This window comes from Pyrgilauda ruficollis, unplaced genomic scaffold (assembly GCF_017590135.1).
Source record: "Pyrgilauda ruficollis isolate IOZ18807 unplaced genomic scaffold, ASM1759013v1 scaffold54, whole genome shotgun sequence".
In the NCBI taxonomy this organism is placed as follows: Eukaryota; Metazoa; Chordata; class Aves; order Passeriformes; family Passeridae; genus Pyrgilauda; species Pyrgilauda ruficollis.
In genome coordinates this window covers 5,095,558-5,119,629 of record NW_024527044.1, presented here as the reverse complement: position 1 = coordinate 5,119,629, position 24,072 = coordinate 5,095,558, and the positions used below count along the sequence as shown (strand labels likewise).

General features: G+C 40.6%; 1 protein-coding gene across 2 annotated transcripts in view; it reads right to left on the bottom strand.

Annotated features, from left to right (window-relative positions):
- CLIC5 (chloride intracellular channel 5) overlaps positions 1 to 24,072 on the bottom strand; it is a 59,192-nt gene that overhangs the window by 24,319 nt on the left and 10,801 nt on the right. For both annotated transcript variants that reach the window (XM_041480991.1, XM_041480992.1), the window contains exons 2-4: positions 8,126 to 8,235; positions 7,663 to 7,788; positions 6,215 to 6,321 (exon numbers count right to left, since the gene is read on the bottom strand). In XM_041480991.1, the coding sequence (XP_041336925.1) occupies positions 6,215 to 6,321; positions 7,663 to 7,788; positions 8,126 to 8,235 (343 nt within the window). The remainder of the gene's footprint in view (positions 1 to 6,214; positions 6,322 to 7,662; positions 7,789 to 8,125; positions 8,236 to 24,072) is intronic.

Sequence of the window (24,072 nt, the reverse complement as noted above, 5' to 3'; positions counted from 1 at the left end):
ATGTGGGGTTTGTAGTGGAAAATAGAAATTCTTCAACTAAAGAGAAAGAATAAAAAACATAATGGCAAGTTGATACACAGACATCACACACGTATTTATATTTTTACCTATATATTAATATGGCACCTTGAAAATCTGTTCAAACACCATAAAGCGTAATGTTGGTCCCAAATTAGAGTCTGATCCAAGATCCCTGTCACAGGAAACCTTCCATCAATACAAGAGCATTCAAAGAGATTTTTAAACTTGCTCTGGCAAACTCAAGAGCAGCTTTGCCAGGAATTTTGCTGGGCACAGGGTGAAGCCTTCAGGCATGGAGCAGATCAGAAGGACCAATGACTCAGGAGAAGCCATATCACAGTAACAGCTGTATTATGACCCCTTTGGCTGAGAGAAGCCAGGCTGGAAGGAAGAGGGGTGACTCCCTGCCCTTCCCCACCATGGGTGGAGACGCTCTGGGGAGATGTTTTGCTCTCCTGCTGCTGGAGCCAGACCACACCACGCTTGTCAGGACGCCCCAGGCTGCCCCAGCACATCAAGAAGCTCCTGCCCCTGGCTCAGGTGCCACAGAGGGTCTGACCATGCAGTTGGTATTACTGTGAATATTCTAAGCTGGGTTTGGAGTGAACAGATTTTCTGCTTATGACAAGAGGCATGTGATGGTTTCTAGGAAGGATCAGTGTGCACAATTCAGCCTGTGCACACACCTGTGCTATGGGTCTGACCCTCTGCTTAGCAGGAGTAACTCCACAGTGTAAAACTGATGTAGGGCAGTTTCAATTCCAGGCCTGTGCGTGTGTGTGCATTTCTAGTGCACGTGTACATACAGAGCACACTGAGAGAGACATTTCCCACCTCACGCACCAAACCACAAAGTGTGATGGAGCTACTGAAAGAGGTGAACAGCACTTAATCACATGTGAGTTAATGATTTAAATGTGCTTTTATTTTTGGCCTCTTGATGTAAATCCAAACCAGACAAGCAGAGTCCTCTGGTCAGACGGCTGGAAATTCCTCTGCACGAAATCATGTTGGTGGTCTCCAACTCAGCGCCTTCTGAGGAGCCGTACAGTGAAATATCCTTCCGTACCACTAATGAATGCGCCCACCCACACTGGAGCTGGTGCCCCCGAAGAACTCAATTCAAGAACAACTTTTTAAACTCCTACATGAAATCAAAGGGCTCATTCTGCGAGCCAAAGAACTCACAATTTTAGGCGGGACAGTTAATGGGTGGTTACCCCAGGTTGTCCCCTTGGTTTGCAGCACACAGTCTCGTAAGTAAAAATAACAAGCAGGATGCTGACTGTGTACACAGCATTCCAGTTAATTAGATTTCATCCTCCTCCAATGAATACATAAATTGTTGCTTCCCTGGTGACCGTACAGAGCATGAGTGACTTGCCCAGCATCAACCAGAGGAACCAAAGTAAACACACAAGACCTCAGTTTACTTTCCTGTGCTCAGACAAGACTTCATTCTCGATACTAAACAATCACTAAGCAATCAAAGACTCTCAAAGTGGCCATGAAAACTTGAGCAAGAGCACCCAAGAAATAATTTTCAAGACTACTGCACTGATCCCAAGGACTCCTGTCTATGTGTGAATGAGCCCTGGCCATTTGAGGCACAAGGGGTGAAGCCTGGTGACAACAGCCAGAGAACTGAATAATCTGGTGGTGCTACTGAAACACAGATCTAATCCCACAATGTGGAGATGACTCCTTCAAACAGGCCTGTTATAAAATTATCAAGTGGCACAGGGGGTGGAAGGAATCAAGTTCTGATTGAACTGACTTGAAATAATAAATGCACACACTTTCTTTAAACACAGCTTGCCACATCCTGAGAATCTGGAATCAATTCCTTCCCTTTCAAGAAGCTTAAAAGTGGTGGGACTTTGATATGGCATGAGCATGTTTGCTTCTGGGCTTACAGCCCTCGCCAGCCTGTTCCAAAACTTTCAACGTTTTTATATTATAAGACAGAAAAGTTAGGAAAACAAAGATGGAAAAAAAAGAATCATAAATTCAGGGAACTATTAAATCAGGGCAGCCTTGCTGCCAAATACCTTTGGTAAGTAAATGAATCATGATCACTAACATATTGCCATGTAAACTTACAGGAGAAGGTTATCACCTGCTTCTGTGCCAGGCATAAAACATAATGGTGTGTGGCTGATGAAGTACTGCATGAATCCAGAAAAAAAAAATCACTATTTTTCTCTGTAATGTTAAAGCATTTTTACTTCAAAGTAAATTTAACTCATCCAGAAAAAACATAATTTTTTCCATGAAAACTTTGTCAAAATTGATAGATTACTATGAAACACTTCTCTTTTGGCAATGTTCCATTTGTGAGAGGAAACTGTCTTGATAGAAAGAACCCTGTTTTGGTAAGGGGATGTTTCCGCCCTGATTGCAAAGCTGCTTGTGCAGAGCTGCTTTATACATTCATATGTTTGCCAGCAGAGGGTGTCCCAATCTCAGAAACAGACCTACAAATGTATCCTTTCATCTGTTCACTCACATACAGGACTCAGACACACACTAAAACAAGGATTTACCAACCTCTTGTTGTCCTCACTGACTTTTCCACTATCAGGGGGAAAAAAAAATCATTTAGCTATGTAAAGGCTGTGCTAGCAGTGCCATCCCAGGACAGGAAATACCACAGTGGCACGGCCAGCAGTGGCATCACCTGAAGTGTGACATTTCTCCATGGCCCTGCCTGCAAACTCTGCTAAGAGGGACAGCAGCTTGGACTTCTCTTCGGTGTGCACCAGATTCCCATCAACTCTCACATCCAGTACCCTCATGCTGCACAAATATTATTAATTATCCCAACCACTTTGTGTCACTTTTCCACAGAGCCAGGCTGGGGTGAGAGCTCACGTTGCACACACCACGGGACTTCTCCTAAACAAGCATCCTATCAGGAATGGTCACGCATAATGACACCTAACCCACACTTCTCACAGCCAGAGACAGGCTGATACCACAAATTCCCAGCCTGATATCCCACATGTTACTGAATTCACTTCCCTGACTCCTGAGTTAAGAGAACATAATTTAAGCAACTTGATGTTTGGTGCTTTAGCCACCTTGCTGTCCTGCCCCCCGGACTCTATTGCCAATTAAAAGAAATGAAAACTATTGTTTATATAGCAATCTGGGTTCTATAATCTATTTTTAGTTTACTAACAACTCTTCTTCTATTTGTGTTTTGATCACATGCAACTGATGTTCCAGCCACTGGTGTTGCTTTCCAGATTAACCGGAGCACTGGAATCAGCCAGAGCTAGGAACAGATATAGAGGATGACTGTGAGACACATATAACCTCTGTCTCAGACCTGGGAGCTACAGAAACATTTATGATAATCACAAGCAGCAATCTCTGTTCTTTTTGGGTCTCACCTGCTCAAGTGGAGACAGGGAAAGGGACTTCACCTAAGTAAATATATTTTATGTTTATAAATATGGGGTTTTTTTTGTCACAGAACTATATACAACTACTTCTGCTGTTATATAGGAAAAATAACTATATAAATATGAATATGAATAGAAATAGAAATAGAATACAATACCAACATAATATTAAAATACATAAAAATGAATGTATAAAATTTATTTAACATATAAATATAATGGACTATAATATTAATACAATATAAAAACTATTTATTTAAATAGAAAGCCTCAAGCTGTACTAGGGGAAGGCCAGGCTGGACATCAAGAAGAATTTAGTCAGTGAGAGGGTTGCTAAGCATTGGAATGGGCTTTCCAGGGAGGTGCTGGAGTCACCATCCCTGGAAGTATTCAAGAAGTGGAAGTATTCAAGATGTGGCACTCAATGCTATGGTTTAATTGACAGGGTTGTGACCAGACTGGATTTGATGATTTCAACGTCTTTTCCAGATTCCCAATTTCCAAACTCCAGGTCTTTGGGATTCTGTGATTCTATTCTATTATTTTTAATAATGCAGCAGGACCTGCTGTAAAATTATATGCACCAGATGAGAACTAGAGCCCCAGATCCCTTTTGAATCAGTGTTGCAATTTTACAAAAATTTACAAAATACGAATCAAAAATAAATATGTTCATTATGAAATATGTACACAGTGTTGCTCTCCTTTCCTCTTTGCACAAAGTATTTTTACTGTTCAAGAAATGTAAGACAACTACTTTTTGACTAACTCATTCTCCTCCATCCAAATCAGCCTTCAGAAAAACTGCTGTTGTTCAGATGAACCAGACAGAAGGTGAATAAAACATCCCTGGGATTAGGGAGAAACTATTCTTCCTTAGCCCTTGAAAAGTGACAGTCAATTACTCTGCTGAAATTGAGGTCTGCACTGACAGTCCCAGGGACCTTACTTCATTGACAGAAAGAACATAGTTATAGATAGAAGGATCCAGTTCTGCTCTGCCCATGTCTGCTTTATTCTCCTTGCAGTGCAGCACTCCAGCTACAATAAAATTAAGCTAAAAGCTTTTCTCTACTTTGAAGAGGAAAGTTGAGCATCAGTACATTCAGAGACTGCAGTGTCTGGGTAAGACAGGAGCAGGAACCAGGTAACAAAAATGAAGTGAGGATGTTTGCAGGGAGCAAAGATTGTGTCTCTCCTGCAGCTTAACAGCTCGTGTCTCTAAAACTTTGTGTGCTTAATTGTCATTTACAAGAGTACCTAAACCAAGAGCTTGTTATGCAGAACTAGGGAAAGCTCTCTGTAATCACACTGCAGCTTCTGAAAATGTGGAGTGCTTTGTGAGGTTAGATTCCTTATCTCACCATAGTGGATATCAGACCTTGAATTCCAGCTCTGCTGATTGCCAGATGCAGACACCTCTAGGATGACCATTTATTCCTGGCTGGAGATGCCAGCCCTTGTGAGCCCAGGGACTTGAATATTGCAGTCACTGGGAAGCAAGAGTTGGGACTGTGCATGTGGGTTAGCACAGCTGAAGATTTGCAGTTGCACAGCAGACCATAAAATTTCCTTGTAAATGGCCAGGATATTTTACTTTCATTGTTACATATATTTAGTCTAACTCTTAATTTATCTTCCTTTTACAACTTCCTATAAAGGTTAGCTGAGCATCCCATTAGCATTAGTCAAAAAACCCCCAAGTTTTTAGCATCACTGAGAAGCAAAGCACTATAATTATTTCCTTCTGTTAACAACACAAAAAATATTACAGAGGAGATTGTTATCTGACATAAATCATCATTTACCCACTTTTATCTCATGGGTCAGCCCCAGGCAATTAAATATAATTGCACAGATGAAGTGTGTGGCAGAGCTGGAACCTGCAAAATCTAGTGTTTTCTGAATGATGGGATATAAGCCCATGGTATTCAACATGCTAACTTATGTCTCTGTGAAAGCAGTAATACAAGGGAGGAGGTACATCAGTGAATGACTGCAAATATTGTACTAGATCATCTCAAGGGATAGGGATGTGTAAATCCACAGCTTTATGGAGCAACAGGAGTTCAGACTTGCTGGAGTTTTGCCTCTCTGAGGGGAAAGGAATGTCGAGAACAGCAATTTCATTAAGAAGACAGTGTGGGATGCATATAAACATGAATGGCATCTGGCTTCTGGGGGACTCTTTCTTTTCATAAACAAATGTGAAGGAAAATCTGGAGCTTACAGAGTGCAATTACATTTCTTGAATTCACTTCTGTCTTTTAATTATTTTATATGGACTGTCTCGATATAACTCGGTTTATACGAGCAAATTAGCTGTAACAGCATAACATAATCATAAGATAAGGGGGCCAAGAGCCTGATGGCAACCTCTAATAAAGCATGAGTGCTCTCACAGGTTTGGGTCCAGCCAACACACACTCCTCTAAGCAGTGCTGGGGCAGAGGAGGAGGTAGCACAGGCCACCAGTCTCTTCCAGTAAGCAGCTGGGGATCCCGTTCTGGTGAGAAAACTGGACTGAATGGACAGGAGTCATGCCATGGCTGTTGGTAAAGGGGCTACCAAACACTCTGTGGCTCTTTTATTTAGTTAATTTAGTAGTTAATTCAACTGTGGACATGTGAGTTGAGTCTACCTAACCAGCCACCTGGAGCTGATCAGCAGCAGTGCCTGATGTCATCTGAACAAAGTTTACAAAAAATGATGAGAGAATGGCAAAATTCTCCCACTTCTAAGCACACAAACTCCCTGTCACACTTGGCAATGGTCATACTCACCAGCATTATCCTGCTGCTTGGTGTTTTTGATGTATGCAGAAAATTTGGAAAATATATCGATGCCAGCAGTGTTTGATTCCCGGTGCTTAGCAGCCAGCTTGGGGTACCTGAACAGGCAAAAGCAGTGGGGAGAGCAACATCTCGTTACCAGCATCACAGCCATGGCTACAAATGTAATTTACAAGAAGAGAGAAAAACCTCCTGTGTGAAGAACTGTAATTAACACTCATTATCTCAAAACAACAGCCTGGCAAGACCCTCTTAACCCTATCTATTATCTGTCTGTCGAGGCAGGCATGTGGGGAGTTACACAGGGATGGTGTCAAGACAAAGGTAACTGCACTCATGCTTTATGCTTTATGTAACCACAATCCAAAATTGGCCTTAAATCAGAAGGATACAAAAATTTCCAGAAAGGTGTAGGGGAGTTTGGCAGCCAGATCCCTCCATTATGAATGGCAGTCGTGTCTAATCCTCTACTCTGAAAATGTACTGCAGGATGGAATAGCAAAGGGTTTTTGGATTAGCCAGGTGAAGGAACATAAATGTTCCAGTCACTGCATCACTTTTTACAGACATTTGGTGCACGGGAATATATTGATTTGAAAGATAAACACAAACTAATGACTCCTACTGACTTCAGTGGTTTTGGAGCAGAGTATAGAAAATTTAAATGCCTGATCTCTTGCCTCAGGACTGGCCTGTAGCTCCTGATTCACTTGGAGGTAAAATGCTCCATAAGGAACCAAGCCAAATTTGATGGATTCATAGATTCTAAGGTCCAACTCACAAGCCAACTATTTATTTTTTCCATTATCCTTGTATTAAGTCCAAAATGTTTAACTTAGTAAGGCATATCTGGTAAATCTAAACCTTTCATTGGTAGCTTTTTCATACTAAAAAAATACGGGTCTTACTCCTAATCTGAATTAGTTTAGTTATAACTTCCAGTTATGGGCTCTTGTCATTTCTTGACTAGAATAATGAGCACTTTTTTGCCTCCCGAGCCTCTCGTCCTCTGTAATCAGCTTCCCTTCCAACCTTCCTAAAACACCATACAGCTCAGAAACCTCTAGTTTTTCACTGTAAAATGCTTTTCCTGGCACAGATATTTTGTGTGGCAATTCTCAGCATCCATTCCAAGTTATTTTTAGCTTTGCAAAATGTGGCCACCAGACCCCTACAATTTTTTTCTAGTACTGGTCTCCTTAATTCTGCATACAAGGGCATCCTGAAATGTGTACAGAGAAAACATTCTGCAGTTATTAGTCACATAAGTAACCTTCACACATGGAAGTCATCTCACTGAAGCCAGCAAGTTTCATAAATAAATATTACTCCTGTAAGTAAAGGTTGTAGGAAGCAGTGCTTTTTAGGAACTCTTCTTAGGACATCCTTCATTCCTAGGAAATGGAATATTGACTGAAAAAAATATCCGAAGGTCTTACTTTGGAGGTGCAAGAATCTCTTCCAAGAATTCCTCAATCTTGTTAACATCTGTCTTAACTTCTCCATTAAATGTCAGGAAAGGTGGGTGGGTCCCAGGAGCCAGATTGTGCAGGTCAGCTGGCTTTCTGCAAGCAGAGAAAAAGTCATGAAATCACTAATCTTTATGGTCGGGTAGTTGCACAGATATTTATAGTTCCTACAAAATCAGTCTGCATTTTTTTTTTCCTCTCCAGTAATTTGTGGTTGGAAGACTTTGAAACTACCCCAAGCACCCTGTTTAATATAAAAACATTCCACAAGTGAGAAAAAAATAAAAACAGCCAAACCTGAATCCCAACTATTTTGTTGTGCACCACAGGCTCTCTAGGCCAGATAAAAATCTGATTTAACTTGGAGAGGTCTTTCTATAGTGCAAACACTGGGTCATACACCTATTTTCAATTAAACAGAACAATTTTTTACCTTTTCAGATCAACAGTGGTGACATTGAACACAACTCCTTTGAGCCACAGGATCATGAAGAGACGCTGGGAGAATGGGCAGTTCCCAATGCTTTCTCCATCTATACCAGCCTGGGAGGGGGAAAGGAAAATGGATTTCAGATTTGTTACTCATTTACCTCCCTCAAGATGGAAAACTGGATGGTGAAAGAAAAATGAGCATTTTAAAAATAACCAGCAGTGCTTGTTATTTAATACAGTTTATCATCAACACAAGAATGGTGTTGCTGCAGGTTTCAGCTTTTGTCAGGAGCTCAAGGATGCCACATGGAGCCTCTCCTGAGAACACCTCTAAGGAGATGTGTCCCTTGCTGATGGCAAGCAACACCCAGGGTGTTCTTTCAACTACTCTCATCCCTACAGGACTGCCTGTCCCATGGACAGGGTGGACATGCTCAGGACCTGATTTCTGCTTTATTTAAGTCTGTAGGCTGCCGTTTATATCAGCTCAATATCTGCTTCACTGTTTTACTATCTAAAACATGTACTTTAGAGTTAAACCCAAAAACTCTGGACACTGACTCATTCTTGTTCACATCAACAACTGCCTCAGACACAAACAGCCAGGTCCAGACAGATATCTCCATCTGAATCCTTCTGAGGTTCCAGGCAGGCTTCAGCCACCACATTCAGTCTGTTCCTATCTCTAGTATCTAATGAATTGCCTACAAACCACTACACAACAACACAAAACTGCTAGTGTTAGCATTGAGGAACAGCCTATTTTTTTCCTCCAAAAATTTATGGTCCTTAGCCATGCAAATTCTAGCTTTGAGCCGTGGAGGGATACAAATAACACCAGCTGAACTGAGCCAAAGCTGCAGCCAAGGACAACATCCTTCTACAATAATCATCCTTGTGGCCAAAGCTTTCAGGATGATAATTGTTTTGATAGATTTCCATTTTAATTTGTGGTACCATTGTGTTTAAAAGATTCTTATAATCCTGGTGAAGCAACCAACCTTCCGCTGTTGACCCGCATGGATTGCATAACTGTATTTTAAGCACAGTGTGTGTCCGAAAATGGCTGATGAAAGAGCTAAGCAGATAAATGCCCTTTTCCTTTGGAGACAATATTACTTATTATAATTACAATTATTATATTACTCTGTTGGCTGTCATAAATTTTCTCTTATTAATATTCAAGCTGTGAGGTAGCATTTCTCTGTCTTAAAAAATGAATCCCTTCTAATTATTGCAGCTCTGTGAAACATCCCCAGCACAACTAGAAACATTTTGAGACATGTCCAGTTGGTACAAATTCAGGTCTTGCCTGTGAAATGTTCAGCCAAAAGATTTTCTTGTGAACATCAAGAGTCTTTCTCATGTCTTGAATGCAACTTCTGACAGTTCTGGGTTTAAAAACAAATTCCACATTTCCTGTCACCAAACTGTTTGGAGAGTGTGAATTCAAGGCTTGGAGACAACCTGACATGAAGTTCAGAGCTGTGTAAAGAGATTTGATCTGGGTTCAGATTCAGTTTCAAGCACTCAGACTCTAGAGGTACTTGGATATAGGGGGGAACAGTCTGCTTGCAGTTTTACTTGAAATTAGGGATCTGCAATATGTCTGGCACATGGCATATGCAAGGACCAACAAACAATGTGGGTGAAAGAGTGGTAGAGCATGAGGATGAGTAAGAAAGGATGCATCTTCATCTACCTGAGGTCTGAGAAGCCTGGTTTTACAAAATTTCATTAATTTAATCATTAGCTCTGTTCTGCAAATATCATGGCAACAGCAACAATGTCACCATGGGAATACCAGGGACCACCATATGCATGCCATAATTACTGCAAAGTTCCATTTTTTGATTTGGACTTTGGTTGTTAAACCTTTGCCAGGAGCTTTTGACTTCTTACACTTCCTGAAAAGAGGCAAATGCTATGGGAGAAAACAGCAATATGACACCAAACTTCCCCTTGATATTTTCGCCATCTTAATCATAAATCACAATTTAATCTTTTTCAGGAAAGACACAGGAACACAATTTCCCTGCTCTCTCCATTTGTTTTTTCTCATACAAAGATTAAGGATTATCCAGACTTGCATCTTCTTATATGTTCTCTGTCCTTCAAGGGAATGGTGAAAAACCATCTCCAGACCAGAGGACTGAAGGAGGGACAAAGCAGGTGAATCACACAATCATAGATTCAGCTGAATCACAGAATCTGCTGAGTTGGAAGGGACCCACAAGGATCACTGAGTCCCACTCAGCAAAGGACATCCCCAAGAGTTACACCATGTGCCTGGAAGAATGATAATGACAAGGGAGAAACAGAAGTGATGGGTTGTGTGGGGCTAAGGGATGTAGAAGTCATAGGGAAAATGAAGAGAGAATGATAATGACACGAGAGAAACAGAAGTGAGGGTTGTGTGGGGCTAAGGGATGTAGAAGTCATAGGGAAAATGAAGATGATGTGAAATCTGGAAGAAATAAGATTGACTTGGTGATCAAAAATAAAGTTAATTGTGTAGGTCAAATGAGGCCTCCAACAGCCCCAAATGGTCAAAATTCCTTCTCAACACTTCCAAAGCAATGGGAAACATTTATTGCCAGAGACACATTGGGAATAGGCAGAGGAAATTCCAAAAACAAAAGATAAACTAAAGAAAAAGTACAGTATGATCTCTGTTCAAAGCTCTGGGATCTGGAAGCCAGGCTCATGATTTGGGTGGAGACTGACTCATGGGTTTTGATCTCATGTGACTCGCATAACTGAAAATGCTACCACAAATCACAAGGCTAACTGGTGACAGAGGAGGGAACAGAATCAAAATCTCCCCAGCAACACAATTTATCTATTATTTTCAGCTCTTTTTCTGTGGAAATTATAGGCAAGGCTCTGTCGGTTTTGTGAGTCCTTTCTCATTGCCTCTAACAGCAGTCAGTAATTCAACGTTCAGTACGCAGAAAGAGCAAAACCTTAGTAGGTAACAACTTCAAAAGCTTATCAGAGAGTTTTGAGATCCCTTGTGAAGTCTATTAACTACCAGGAGGAGATGAGAAAGAAAACTTCCCAGGCTTAGTCACTCTCAGCTTCAAAGAAAAAAGCTTTCTTAAAGCACCCCAGTAGTGCCTAAATAAAAATCTGTTACCTATTTGTCCAAGAGTAAGGGCTCAGAAAGGCAGGAATTAAATAATACCTTCATCAAGATCAAGAACTCAAGCAGTGGATGGAAAGAAAAGAACATACAATTGACAAGCTGGAGAACCACCATTTATCCCTGCTGTTTTTCACAAAAGCTTTCTCATGCAGCTTCCCTGAAACACAGTAAAAGTGATGAAGTACTTATAAAATGGAGCAAGTTGGTGACATATGCACTCTCTCTGCCACTAACATTGGATATTTCTGATACAATGATTGCAGCTAAGGACAGTCTGACAATTCTGAATAAAAGACTGCAGCTAGGGACAGATTTGAGGCTTTGTGGGCACTAGGATAAAGGAGATGGAGTTGTTAAAGTGCACTCCCAGCTGAGAAGAGCCTCACCTGAAAAGGCAAATTCCCATAGTGACTGTGGAAAAGTATAATAGATTTGAGGATTTGTTGGGTGAGACTTTTTGGCCCATCACTACTCACCCCACTGAAGTCTAACTGAGGTGCCCAAGAGAAGGTCTCCTGTGTGAGCAAGGCCAAGACGCACATCTGAAAGATGAATCTGTCCACCTTTCACTTCGACTGAATCCACTGAGTGTCTTAGTTTTAACTGGGATGAATATAGACTCCAGCAACAGAAAAGTCTGGAGTTTGTGGAGACAGAATTGCTAGAGTCTTAGTTTCTCCATCTTGGAAACAGCACTTTCTGCTTCCATTGCTTCCCACAAACATAATTTATCAGTCTACCTACTCAAAAAGTATGCCTTTCTACTTAGTCTCCAGCTGTTTCTGTCCTTCACACCAAGTGATGCAAGGTCCTGCCCTCTGTGGAACTCAGTGTAATCACATCAGGAAAAGCCTCCTGTCAGACCAGCTGCTTCCCTCTATCTGAGTAATGGCAAGAATGAGCAAAATGTTCTCCTTTATTAATTATAAGGTGCTCCTCCTTAAACAGTTCAGCTATTTTTAGTGAATTAATTAAACCTTACAAACATTTGTGTGCATGCGTGGGGGCTGCATGAACTCATTATCAATTGAAAAAATTTAGGTGGTTTCAGGAGGGAGAAAAAATAGTCTCAGTGATTTTATGACCTTGTATCAAGTATTTTTTGTGAAGTCATGGAGTATCAAAAGCCTCCAACCACTGCACAGCACAGCTGAACAATGTGAACAAGGAGCTCTTCTCAAGTTCAAGCTAATACTTTGCTACAAATGAAATAACTGGAATAAATTTCCTCGCATATTCCAAAAAACACACCAACTTGTACATGCAATACACACAGACAACTGTATATTATTTTAACTAACCTTAAGGGAGGAAAAAATACAAGTTCCAGTTTTTCCCAAAATACAGAACTTCAGAGAAATACACCATCATTAATAATGACTAAGCATCTAGCTTAAAAATGGCAGCACTGGAAAGAATTGCATATTGCAAAGCACTGTGGTTTTTCCGGGCAAATAATGTATTTGGGCCTATCTATCCTCCTTCTCCTTTCATTTTTCACTGCATTGAGGTCACTCTGCACGTGGTCCAGGGGTCTGTTAGACTGTGGTGTAAAGCAAGGAGATATTTTTGACTACATTAAAACACACTTTTTTCCAAAAGGATTTTAACAAGCTAACAAAAATAAGCAGACTAATTCACCTAAATGTTTCCCAGTAAAGATTAAGGAGGGATTTGATTTCATCATCCCTACAATCAAACTCAAGGCTCACATTACACATGGTTACATCCTCTCTGTTTTACAACTGGGAAAGCTCCTGCCTTTTGACACTTACTCTCCTTACACTCAGAACCCAAAAGGGAAGTGAAAATCCTATTGGAAACGCAAAGCAGGCCAGGAAATATCCTATTTATTGTGCAATTAAGAAAAAAAAAAATCTGTCTTAGTAATTATACCACACACACAATAGCACAAATCTCCATTGTAGGGAAAAAACCATGGGTTGCAACATGAGATCAGACATGCCAAGGTATTGCTTTAGTAAGGGTTATTTTTTTTTTCCATTTTCTTGTTTTTTTTTGTTTTTTTTTGTTTTTTTCCTTCTCAACTTCTCATCCAAATGCAAAAGCCAGTGAGCTTTCTGGAGTGCCACCAACCAAGAGGCAAGCTAAGAACTGTACATTCATAAAGCAGCACTGGTAGGTCTTAGGTAAGAACTAAATCTTGTCTCACAAGCCCTGTGTATCACAGGACACTTGTTGACTGTGGCTCTGATTTAGGAAAGCATTTAAGCATGTGCTGAAATACATCCCAATTCAGAGGAAGTATATGCTTGACTTTAAGCATGTTCTTAAGTCCTGTTGATTTCAATAGGACTTAAGCACATACTTAAGCACTTTCCTGAACAGGGGCCAATGAAAACAATAATAAATTTGCTGTGCAGCATTTCAACTTCATTGGGCTTTTCCTGAGATTTCATCTTGCTAGGAGAAGCTGTGGGCAGCAGCTTTCCAAAGGAGGGCAAGATAGAGCAGGAATATATCCCTAAGCACACACACATGGAAATGGACCATGTGCATATATGTCAAACAAAAATAGAGCACTTGCCTGAAGGGCTGTCAGGGTAGTAAGAAAACAAAAAGGAAGTGGTGAGACTCTTTAGCCAGCTCCCCAAAAGCCAGCCAAAATGCTGTCCAAGTTTGGCATTACAGACAGACATATATTTTAGACGCACATAAGCTGGACTGGTCTGTGCTGCTGGCCAGTTTGAGGGGAGCTGGCTTCTCACACTGGGTTCCAAGCAGCTGAGCAGCACAGCAGGGCTGAGCATCTCCAAGGAGCTGCCACTGCACTCTCAGATCTCTGCAGCTCTGGAAGAGATGCATTTGTACTCTTGAGACATTCATGCCCGTGGGCATCATGCAGTTAGGACATGACAAATATTATTTATAGGTTTGGTAAATCATGATTTTTCAACTTTTTATATCCACATGGAGGGCAGCATGGGCAGGAAGGGATCAGTCCTATAGGTTGGCTTCATCCAGAGAATCCTTTCATGATGGCTTAGGGTATTCACAGCTAAAGATCAGATTTATCTGCCACATCAGCTGAGGTCCTGGCAGCAGAGCAGCTGCATGCACAGGGATCAACCTGCACAAATAGGTCTCAGTTTCCTCAAGGGCTTTGTGGAGCCACTGGCCACTGCATTTGCTCTTGCATGAAACAATTTTTGCTCTGAAATAAACCTTGTGACGTCTGAGAACTCCAATCAGTCATGTGCAGTTTAGATTTATAAAACTACAGACTAGACATGGGTGAATGGTCTGATCACAGGGAAAGGATTCCATGCTATTCCATCACCTCCTCTGCTTTCTTCTAATGTTCCATGACTTGACAAATATGAGTAAAGTAGAAGAGCACGGACTAGTCTGACACCCTGGAACATGATATTATCTGTATTTGTAGATCTGTTACTTCACTTTGCATGTGGCCAACATAATGAGAATTTAATATCAGACAAACAGAAGTAGTGGGAACTATAACAAAACTTCCTACACCAAATATATATATACATGCATAAAGTTTGGTACCAAAATTTTCTTTTTCCAAGAGACCATATTCCAGCTTGCTCTGCTGTGAGGAACTTCTGAACACCAAGACTTACTTTTAGAGGGTGATGTTTAAGGGAAAAGCCCCCAAAAGAGTGAGAGTCACTAAGAACACCAGCAGTACTGTAGAAAGAAATCACATAGAGCATGTATTTATATTCTTTTAATGTCAGCAAAATACAAGCTAAAGGATGGGTGCTAAATGCAGGCTGACATTTTCAGAGTGGCTAACAGTTTTAGATCTTGTGAGACAATTTGAAGGCAGCTGACTTCTCACAAGTATCAACTCTCTACACTTGGCAAATCATGCCACAAGCAACCCAAAATGAAAAGCTGATTTTAAAAGCCTCAGTAAGAGGGAAGTATCACTGTGAGTTTCTTGAGCAACTACACAAAAAATTCAGAGCGTTTCAAAATAAAATCTCCATTGGAAGAATATTCTTTGAGGAACTCACTTGGAATTTGACAAATACCTGATGGAGATGCATGAAAGCTTTGGCCATATCACCTTGGGGAATACACCTGGAGTTGTGGTCTTTGGCCAGCCTCCAAGGACAGGAAAGGTGCTGGGACCACACAAAGCTCGGAGGTCACAACACGCAGCTCAGCAGGACTCACAGGGCTCCTGGCTGCCCAGCAGCCCACCCAGCAGACAAAATTTCGTTTTAAAATTACTATTGCAGTTTCCCTCCTCACAGAAAACCCACCACAGCCTCTGTTCAGTAACGCTGTGAATGTTTTAAAATGAGTTTTTTAGACTTAGCGCAATTCAGAGCAAAATCTTGAAATTCTTCATAACCAGAAATTGCCATTCTCATCATAGTTCTTGATAGCAGACTGGACACAAAGTTCCTGTGTTTCAGAACATAGTGGACTGAAAATACAGATGTTTCATTCTTGGCTTGATGGACAAGCAACAATCATCCTTTACACTGCTTCCTGAGCCTTTTCCAATTTAATAAAGCAATTGTGCTCCCAGCACACACCAGGATCCTGGAACAGGATTCTGGGTACCCACATCAGCCAGTGGATGCAACCTCAGAAAACAGCTTTGAAAAGCTTTGCTTTTTGGGGACTCATCAACAATTCACTGTGAGTGAGACATCACAGGAACAAGAAAATAACTCAAGAAATGTCAGATATATAAGTTTAACATATAGAAAGATGTCAGAACAAATGAGTAACAGTAACTCACAAGTGAATGTGGAAATCTGAAGTTGATAAGAAAAGACAATATGGACATATCAGGAACAAATAACATTAATTAACTCAAGTAAATTTTGTTCTCTGCCAGATTTCCCAGCACTTTGGGTAGAAAAGAAGAAGCAGATATCTAGAGCTGACCTCTGTAAGGTCAATGGCATCAGATCCAGACCATATTTTCATTAACAAAATAGGGAAACTAGACCTGTATGAAACCTCTGCAAAGTGCTTGTACAAGTGGTTGAAAAAATACTTATGGAGCAGCAGTAATCGAGTTTTCTGTTAGCGCATAAACACATAAGAAATAGAGGTACCATAAAGGTCTGTGACAAGATGAGTCATATTTAATGTTTCCATTAGCAAAATGGAGGAAGGAACAGACAGAACCTTACAAAATTTCCTGCCAACAACAAGCACAGAGAGGTTACTGGGATTTCCCAGGAGAGAAGTAGACTCAAAGTGATGCTAAGAGGTTGGAACTAAGTGTCTGAAATCACTTAAATGAAATTCAGCAAAGTAAACCTCAAGGTGTAAGATGTGAGAAAAACAAAATGTGATGTACAAAATGCAGGATGGGGAATAGCTGGTGAGGGAAAAGTGAAGGAGGTTTTACGTAAATCACAATGTGAATCATCAGTCTGTGCCTCTACAGGAAACAGCAGCAAGTTAATGAGATGTACACATGTTGCTCTACTACAACATAACAGCTTCCTCAAGAATGCATAAGACTGCTTCACAAAGAGGATGATGATCCATTGTTGTTCATGCCCACAGAGGATGGGATTAAGTATTTAGCTCAATTTGCAACAATAAAGATTTAGGAGGGGAAAAAAATGAGTGTAATTATAGGCCTAATGAAACACAAGCAGGCTTTCTAAGGAGATTGTGTAATCTGCATTTAGTGGAGACTTTGAAGAAACCAAAAGAAGCTGGTAAAACTGGTCTGGATTTATTTCATCCTGCTGCAGAGCATAGAGGAGGCATAGAATGTTTTAAAAATCCTTTTAAACAGTATATATTAGTGGCTCTGACAATAAAGCTGCTCCTGCTGCCAGTGCTGGATCCTTGGTGGCACAGATTTTTGCCTCCCTCTGACCTGCACAGGATGAAATCTGGCCCCAGTGAAATCAATGGCAATTTTGCCTGTGACTTTGAAAGTACCAGAATTTCACTCAGAGGTTTCATGGCCAGAGGGGACAATTATCATAATCTTTCCTGACCTTTTGCATCATACAAACATAGATTTTGCTCAGCCTGTGGCCAACATCTTGTGGCTGAACTATAACATATGTTTTGGAAGGGTTTTTGGGAGAGGCACAGGCCTCACATAGAGTGGTAGTAAAATCCCCTCTAGTGTTGCCTGTTTGCATTGCAGGGAGAAGCTTCTGCTCCCAAGGAAGTCAACTTCCCTTTTCTGGGGTTTTCCAAAAGGTACCTAATTTGTCACATCAGTTAGACATGCAATCCATTTTTCTTATCTATCAGTTGCATTTATGCACGTGGGTTCAAGCACTGGAAGGAACCTTAGTGACAGGATTTGGAGAGTCAGGACACAGCAGTATTTAGAAAATTCTCACGATTTTAGTAAAATTCAATAGAGATGCTGAAGCATCAGCTACTGCTGGTTGTTTTGGATACAATGGAGTATCTCATAGGAAGAAGTAAGGGTTTTGAACAAGAAAGTCACAAATCCAAATTTTTTAAGGCAAATAAAGTTAGAATCATAGTGGTTTGGGCTGGAAGGGTCCTTAAAGATCATCTATTTCCAACCTCTCTGTCATGGGCAGGGACACCTTCCACCAGACCAGGTTGCTCCAAGCCCCATCCAACCCAGCCTTGGACACTTCCAGGGATGGGGCAGCCAAACTTGTCTGGGCAACCCCTACCAGGGCCTCACCACCCTCACTGGGAAGAGTTTCTTCCTAATATCCAATCTAAACCTGCTTCCTTTCAGTTTGATGCCATTTCCCCTTGTCCTGTTACTCCAGGCTCTTGTAAATATTTTCTATCCATCTTTCTCATTGGCTCCCTTTAGGTACTGGAAGGATCTTGTCCTGCAAGATTTTGATACCAGTGCCTGTTCAGCTCTGCATATCCATAATGCAGCTCCTTTATTTTGGAAGCTTAAGCCTGCAGGATCTTGTTAGGGTTTTTGGCTTTAGGTGCCACACCCATTAATGGGTTATATTCTAATGGAGTAGGTGGTGGATGCCCCATCCCTGGAAACGTTCAAGGTCAGGCTGGACAAGGCTGTCAGCAAACTGATCTAGTTAAAGATGTTCCTAATTACTGAGGAAAATCAAACTATATGACCTTTAAAATGTCCCTTCCAACTCAAATATTCTATGATTCAGTGATACTGTACCTTATTTAATTCCATAACCATCAATATTCACACAAAATATTCCCACTACATTTTCCACTGACTTCAGTGAAAGCAGAGTCATACTTCGGATTCACTAGTTTCTTCCTAATAAATTATTAAAACCACAAGTGCCCTGAAGAAAGAATTTGTGAATAACTCTTATCAAGCTATTCACAAAGCACCAGTTTTAATACTTTCAGATATTGATGATTCTATATCCTGAGAGCTAATTAGATACCCCAAAAAATCATTTCCCCTTGGGGAAGATGCAGAAAATAAAACGAGAGATAGATCAGTGTCAACAGGTGTCATAGGCAATGCAAATTCTAGCCAAATTATTCCTGTTTCTAGTGGAGATCAGGTGCAAATCAGGTGTTTCTCCAAAACAAGATCTGTGCAGAGTTCCCATTACAGCACCAGAATCCTGCATGCATTTTTTTCTTGTAAGAATTAAATCTGCCACATCTGGAATTTGGATGTCTGTTAAAAATCTCTGAGCCAGGGGTATTAATCTGGCCACACAGTATATCCTGCAAATGCTGGTGAACAGCAGCCAAATTTCCATGCCTCTAAGCAGCGTATCAGACTAACAAATAATAACAGCAGCCAGGTGCTGAAAGTCAACGCTGAACCTGAAATAAGATCCAGGGCTGAATTATTTATTGAAATTCCGTTACTTTATTTGCAGTCTTAGGAAAGAGAGTCACTTGCAGGCACTGCAAATAAAGGTCTGGATGGTGGGTGTTGCTGATAAGGGTATTTACCATATCAGCTGATCCCACAAAGTGTCCTGGGGGTCTCATTTTGTACCTTACTAACATCATAAAAACACTGAATGGGTTAAAAGAGCAATTGGCAGCCCTCAGGAGGTGCCCCAGAGTGGGCAGGACTGGGCCTTCTTCTCTCCTTTTTCATCTCCAAAGTTGACAGCCCTGCAGAGGGCAGGGAGCAGCTCCATCCCGAGATGTGATGGGTGTTTCTGTCTTCCACGGAAAGCAGATCAAACTGTGCTGCAAAGCACCAGCAAACCACAGGCCCAAAGCAGTCTTGGGTTTGATGTTTGCACCATGTGTGACTTTCAAGCACAACCCACAATCACTCCAATAAACTAACTGTCAATACAATATTACTGGTATTTGGACCAAGCCTTAATACCCTGAGAATTAAAAAATAAAATGCCTTATAAATAAATTTTCTGGTTTCCAGGTACTCACAGAGAAATAATTACTGAGTTTAGTATTGAGAGGATTTTTTTTTTACTTTTCATATTTTGTTCCTTGCTGTATTTGTTCATCTGATCATCTACACAGACATGCAGTCATATTTAGACATTAGAGGGGTGGTGCACTACAAGGCAGTCTTTTCTGATGCCACTCCCTCTGAATATTTCCTTAAACAAGAAAAGGAGAGCAAGTTCTGAGTTTATAAGTGAAAATACCTGCAGTGAAAACAAGAGTCTAAGACATACACACAAACAGCAAGTAAATGTTCCTTGGGATCCACCTAAAAGCAAAACAATTTGTGTGTTCAATATCAAATGATGGAGAAAATAAACAGGGTGCTTTCCAAAAGCTACTGAGAAATTTTGACTAAGACTGTGTATTAGTAAAAGTAGAATTTAGAAATATTTTTTTGCAGTATGGACTTCTGAATTTAATGTATGATATATATTGCAAACAGAAAAGAACAGATCACAGAGAGAAATCTGGAACACGTTTCTTGTTTGCTCAGTATCCCACTACAGGATGATTTCTTAAATTCCTTTGCACGTACTGTTTGGGCCAGTTTGAAATGCTTTAAAAAGAAACAGTTTTGATAATTTCCTCAAAACAAATTTTTACCTGATGCTCAGAGTGAATTTCCTCTGATTTCATTTTATCCTGTACACAGCATGAAAAACAAAAGCAACCAAACCCAAAACCAAAGCTTAATTAAGTTTAATTCAATGCTACTCATCAAAATAATCAACTGCACTTTCCCTAGCACCTCTTCACCTCTTACTGTCCTTTTGTTTCTAGGATCTTTGATGATGCTGTTAATTCCAAATACCATCTTTTTATTTTTTTATCACTCCTAAGTCCCTCGTGCCCCAAGTGGAGCACCCTCCAAAAGGACGAGCAGCGACTCCAGCATGGCTGTACAGCAGAGCTCTTCTCCAGCCTGTTCTTTCCTCCCACAGCTTTCTCAGAAGCAATCAGAAGACTTCTTCCCAAAATGTCTCTTGCTTGCACTCTTCCCCCCACAAGAAAATAATCACTTTGTTGATTTTATTTCATTTCATTTTTATGCCCCTCACCTTTCAGCCATATTCCCCATTCCCTGGCATCACCACTGATTTGCTGACAGCAGCCCTGAGATCTGTCCCCAGCTCCCATCCCTTTCTCTGACTCTCCACTCTGCTTCTCTGCCATTGTCACCCAGCTGCTTTATTCAAATTAAACAAATCCTTTGTGATATGGTGGAAATGGAGTGTGACACAAGGGCCATGCTCCCTAAATCTCCTCATCCATTTATTGTTAAATTCACAAGAAGGTGCCACCTTCTCTGGAGACAATCCAGGTTAATCAGGTAATTGAGAAACCAGGATTTGGCAAGAGAATTTCTGAACATTTTCTATACATTTGTGTACAGCTGGGCCTAATTCCCTGAAATACCTGAATAAGATCTGAAAAACAAGCTATTCTTTTTAATCTTTACTTGCAATTCTCTCTAAAATGGAGTTTTTCTTCCCTCCCCCTATTATTGTAAAATGTCAAGCACACACGGGTGGTCTTCAAAAAATAACAAGTAAGAGAAATCCTATAATTTCACACTTCCATTGAAATGCTAAACATCTGTTAGCACAAAATCTCTCTTTCTGGCAGAATGGCACAAGGTGATTAGCACTAATGCTGCACTCACTTTCAAAGATCCTGTATATGGCTTAAAATAAAAGTTAAATAAATATTCAAATAATTTTTAGTAAGTTTAAAAATTAATAATCCTTGGTGCCCAGAGTGAAAGAGATGTCATGGGACTAATTATAACTTTATGAAGATTATAATATTTATATAACTTTATTTAAAAATATGTAACTTTCTATAAAAGTTATATAACTTCTCCAAAGTTCCCATCTTGGCCACATCCTTCCCCAGCTCTTCAAGGTTGAACCTGAGGAGTTGTCTACAGTCAGCATTTCTAAGAAAGATTATTACTCTTGAATCATCTGTTTTGAGATAAACTCTGAATCATGAGGGCATTGAGCAGAGATTCAGCTCAGTGAGAGAACGGGGTGTTCCCCCAAGCACAGGCCAGAGGACTGCTGGTGCCAGCGAGCCAGGATGGGCAGGGGATACTCCCCACTCTGAAACAAGTCTTCCCACATCCACGTTCACCTGCCTTTAGCAGAGACTGCTAGAAGAAGACTTATGGAGTGTTTAGAGAAACATGTAATGGAAGATTTGTAAACATGGAATTGAAGTATGTAATAGAAGATTACACTCGTGCACTCTGAGGAGCTCCTTGTGGCTCCCTCCTGGACCAGGCTGAGGACAGAGGGCTTAATGCAGAGGAAAGATCATTTTTGAACCTCAAGCAAGACCCAGTCTTGGATCTAGTCTGGATCTAGAGCTTAATTGTGAGACTCAGAGATATTGTTATTAAAAAAAAAAAAACCCAAAAACAAAAAATCAAATTTAGCTCCTTTCGGTACAAGAAAGAAAATAGAGTTCCTTGTCAAACTGCATGGATGAATTAACACTTAGAATGAAAAGTGAATTAAAATGAACCAAATTCTAATTGAAGACTGAAAATAGACTTAATAATGAAGGGCATTGTTGCACTGAATCCTGTTGGCATGTCCTGGGCATTTAAAAGAACTAAGCACAGAAAAACAACTAAAACTGCCATTCTGAGAGAACCTAGAACCTGCAAGAATATTCCATTATTCAATCCCTCTTCATTCAGGAAGAGCTTTTTAAAAAATACAGTAAATAAAATAAACAAGCAAAACAGGTCTCCAGTTGCACACTGAATCAGCAGCCATGGCTCATCACAAAACACAGGGCAGTGAAAGAAAATAATTTCCCCCCATGATATGCATTTGCATCTGTTTGAAGTTGCCCATTCAGCAGCTAAAAGCAAAAGGAAAGCAGTAACACAACGTGCCTGTTGACCCACACAAATTGAGTCACAATCTAGAAAAACACCAGCAACAATAGCAATGATCCATCGGGGCTGGATTCTCTGATTTCCACTTGTTTGGGACAATACACAGGTACAGGCAAGCACCAGCAGGCAGAACAACAGCTACATGCCCTGGATGTTAAGATTCAGGGGGTTTATTTGGGTGTTAAAATGTCATGAAGAGGACAAGATTGGCAATCCATACAGAGAAGCACCAGCCCAACCTGAAAATTAATTCAGTATTTTGTCAGGAGTCAATCCATGAATATTGGGTAGCTTTTACAGTCACTCAGTAAAGGGAAAAGAGGGGAAATTTTATCTGGACATGCTACTGGACTACACAGATATGAAAATGGATGTTGGGGCAAACATTTCATAGGGAATGAAGCCAAGGTACAGGGTTGTGGCATGACTTAGGCAACAACAGACAGAAAGAGAATTCCACTCTTGTATCTCCCAGTTTAGTTCTTCCTCATCTCATCTTCAAGGTCTGACCTGTACTGGCACATCAATCATCAGCTCAGCCTTTGGAGGCCCTTTCAAAGTCTGGCCCTTGCATAACCAGGCAGGTAAGATAAGCAATCCCATATTTAACCAGCACCTGAATTAATCACATTCCATTATCACACCCAGGACACGTAAGCAGCCTCTCAGCATCATTTCTGTCCGACTAGCCTCAACCAAATTTGTGCTGCCATTCAGAGGCACAGAAAGCAAAGATTCTAGCTCTGTTCTGTTTTGTCAAAACCTCCTCCATAGTAATACCCTGCTGGTTTGCAAACTTTCTGGTGTGTTTATTCCTTTCTTGTCCCTTGCTATGTGTGCTTCATGACAGCATATCTAGTCTTGGTCTGAAGCACAGGCAGACAGGGTATGACTTCTTTGGTGGTTCATTGCAACCTTACTATTAAGCCTACTCCTACTCTGACTACATTTGACCTTAACTATTAATGTGTTGCCCAGAGAAGATGTGAATTCCCCATCCCTGGAAGGGATCAAGGCCAGGTTGGATGGGGCTTGGAGCAACATGGTCTAGCAGAAGGTGTCCCTGTCCATGGCAAAAGGATTAGAAATAGACAGTCTGTAATTCCATTCCAACTCAAACCATTCTGTGGTTCTTGTTAAGAAGTACCATTCTTGTTATATTTCTTACCACTGTACTAAAAAGACCCTGCAGATACATTTAATACTGCAGTCAAGTGATATTTGCTCTTTTAATTAAATGAGAAAGGCAGCCTTCAGGATGGCAATCTTAAGCAATTTTTAAGCCTTAAAATTATTCTTTTCTACTTCTTTTTGAATGTCCTAACACACATAAACTCTGTGTGCTTTTTAAGATAGCCAGTCGAAAGATAATCTAAACTTTGACCCCGCCCTACTAATAGCAGTGGCAAAAAGAGAAAGTAAAAATGCATAGCTGTGATTAGTATGATTTGTGTGTTTGTTATTGGGCTATTTACTGTGAATTACTGAGACTGAGTGGCACAGGAACACTGAATCATGCTAAGTGCTGTACAAA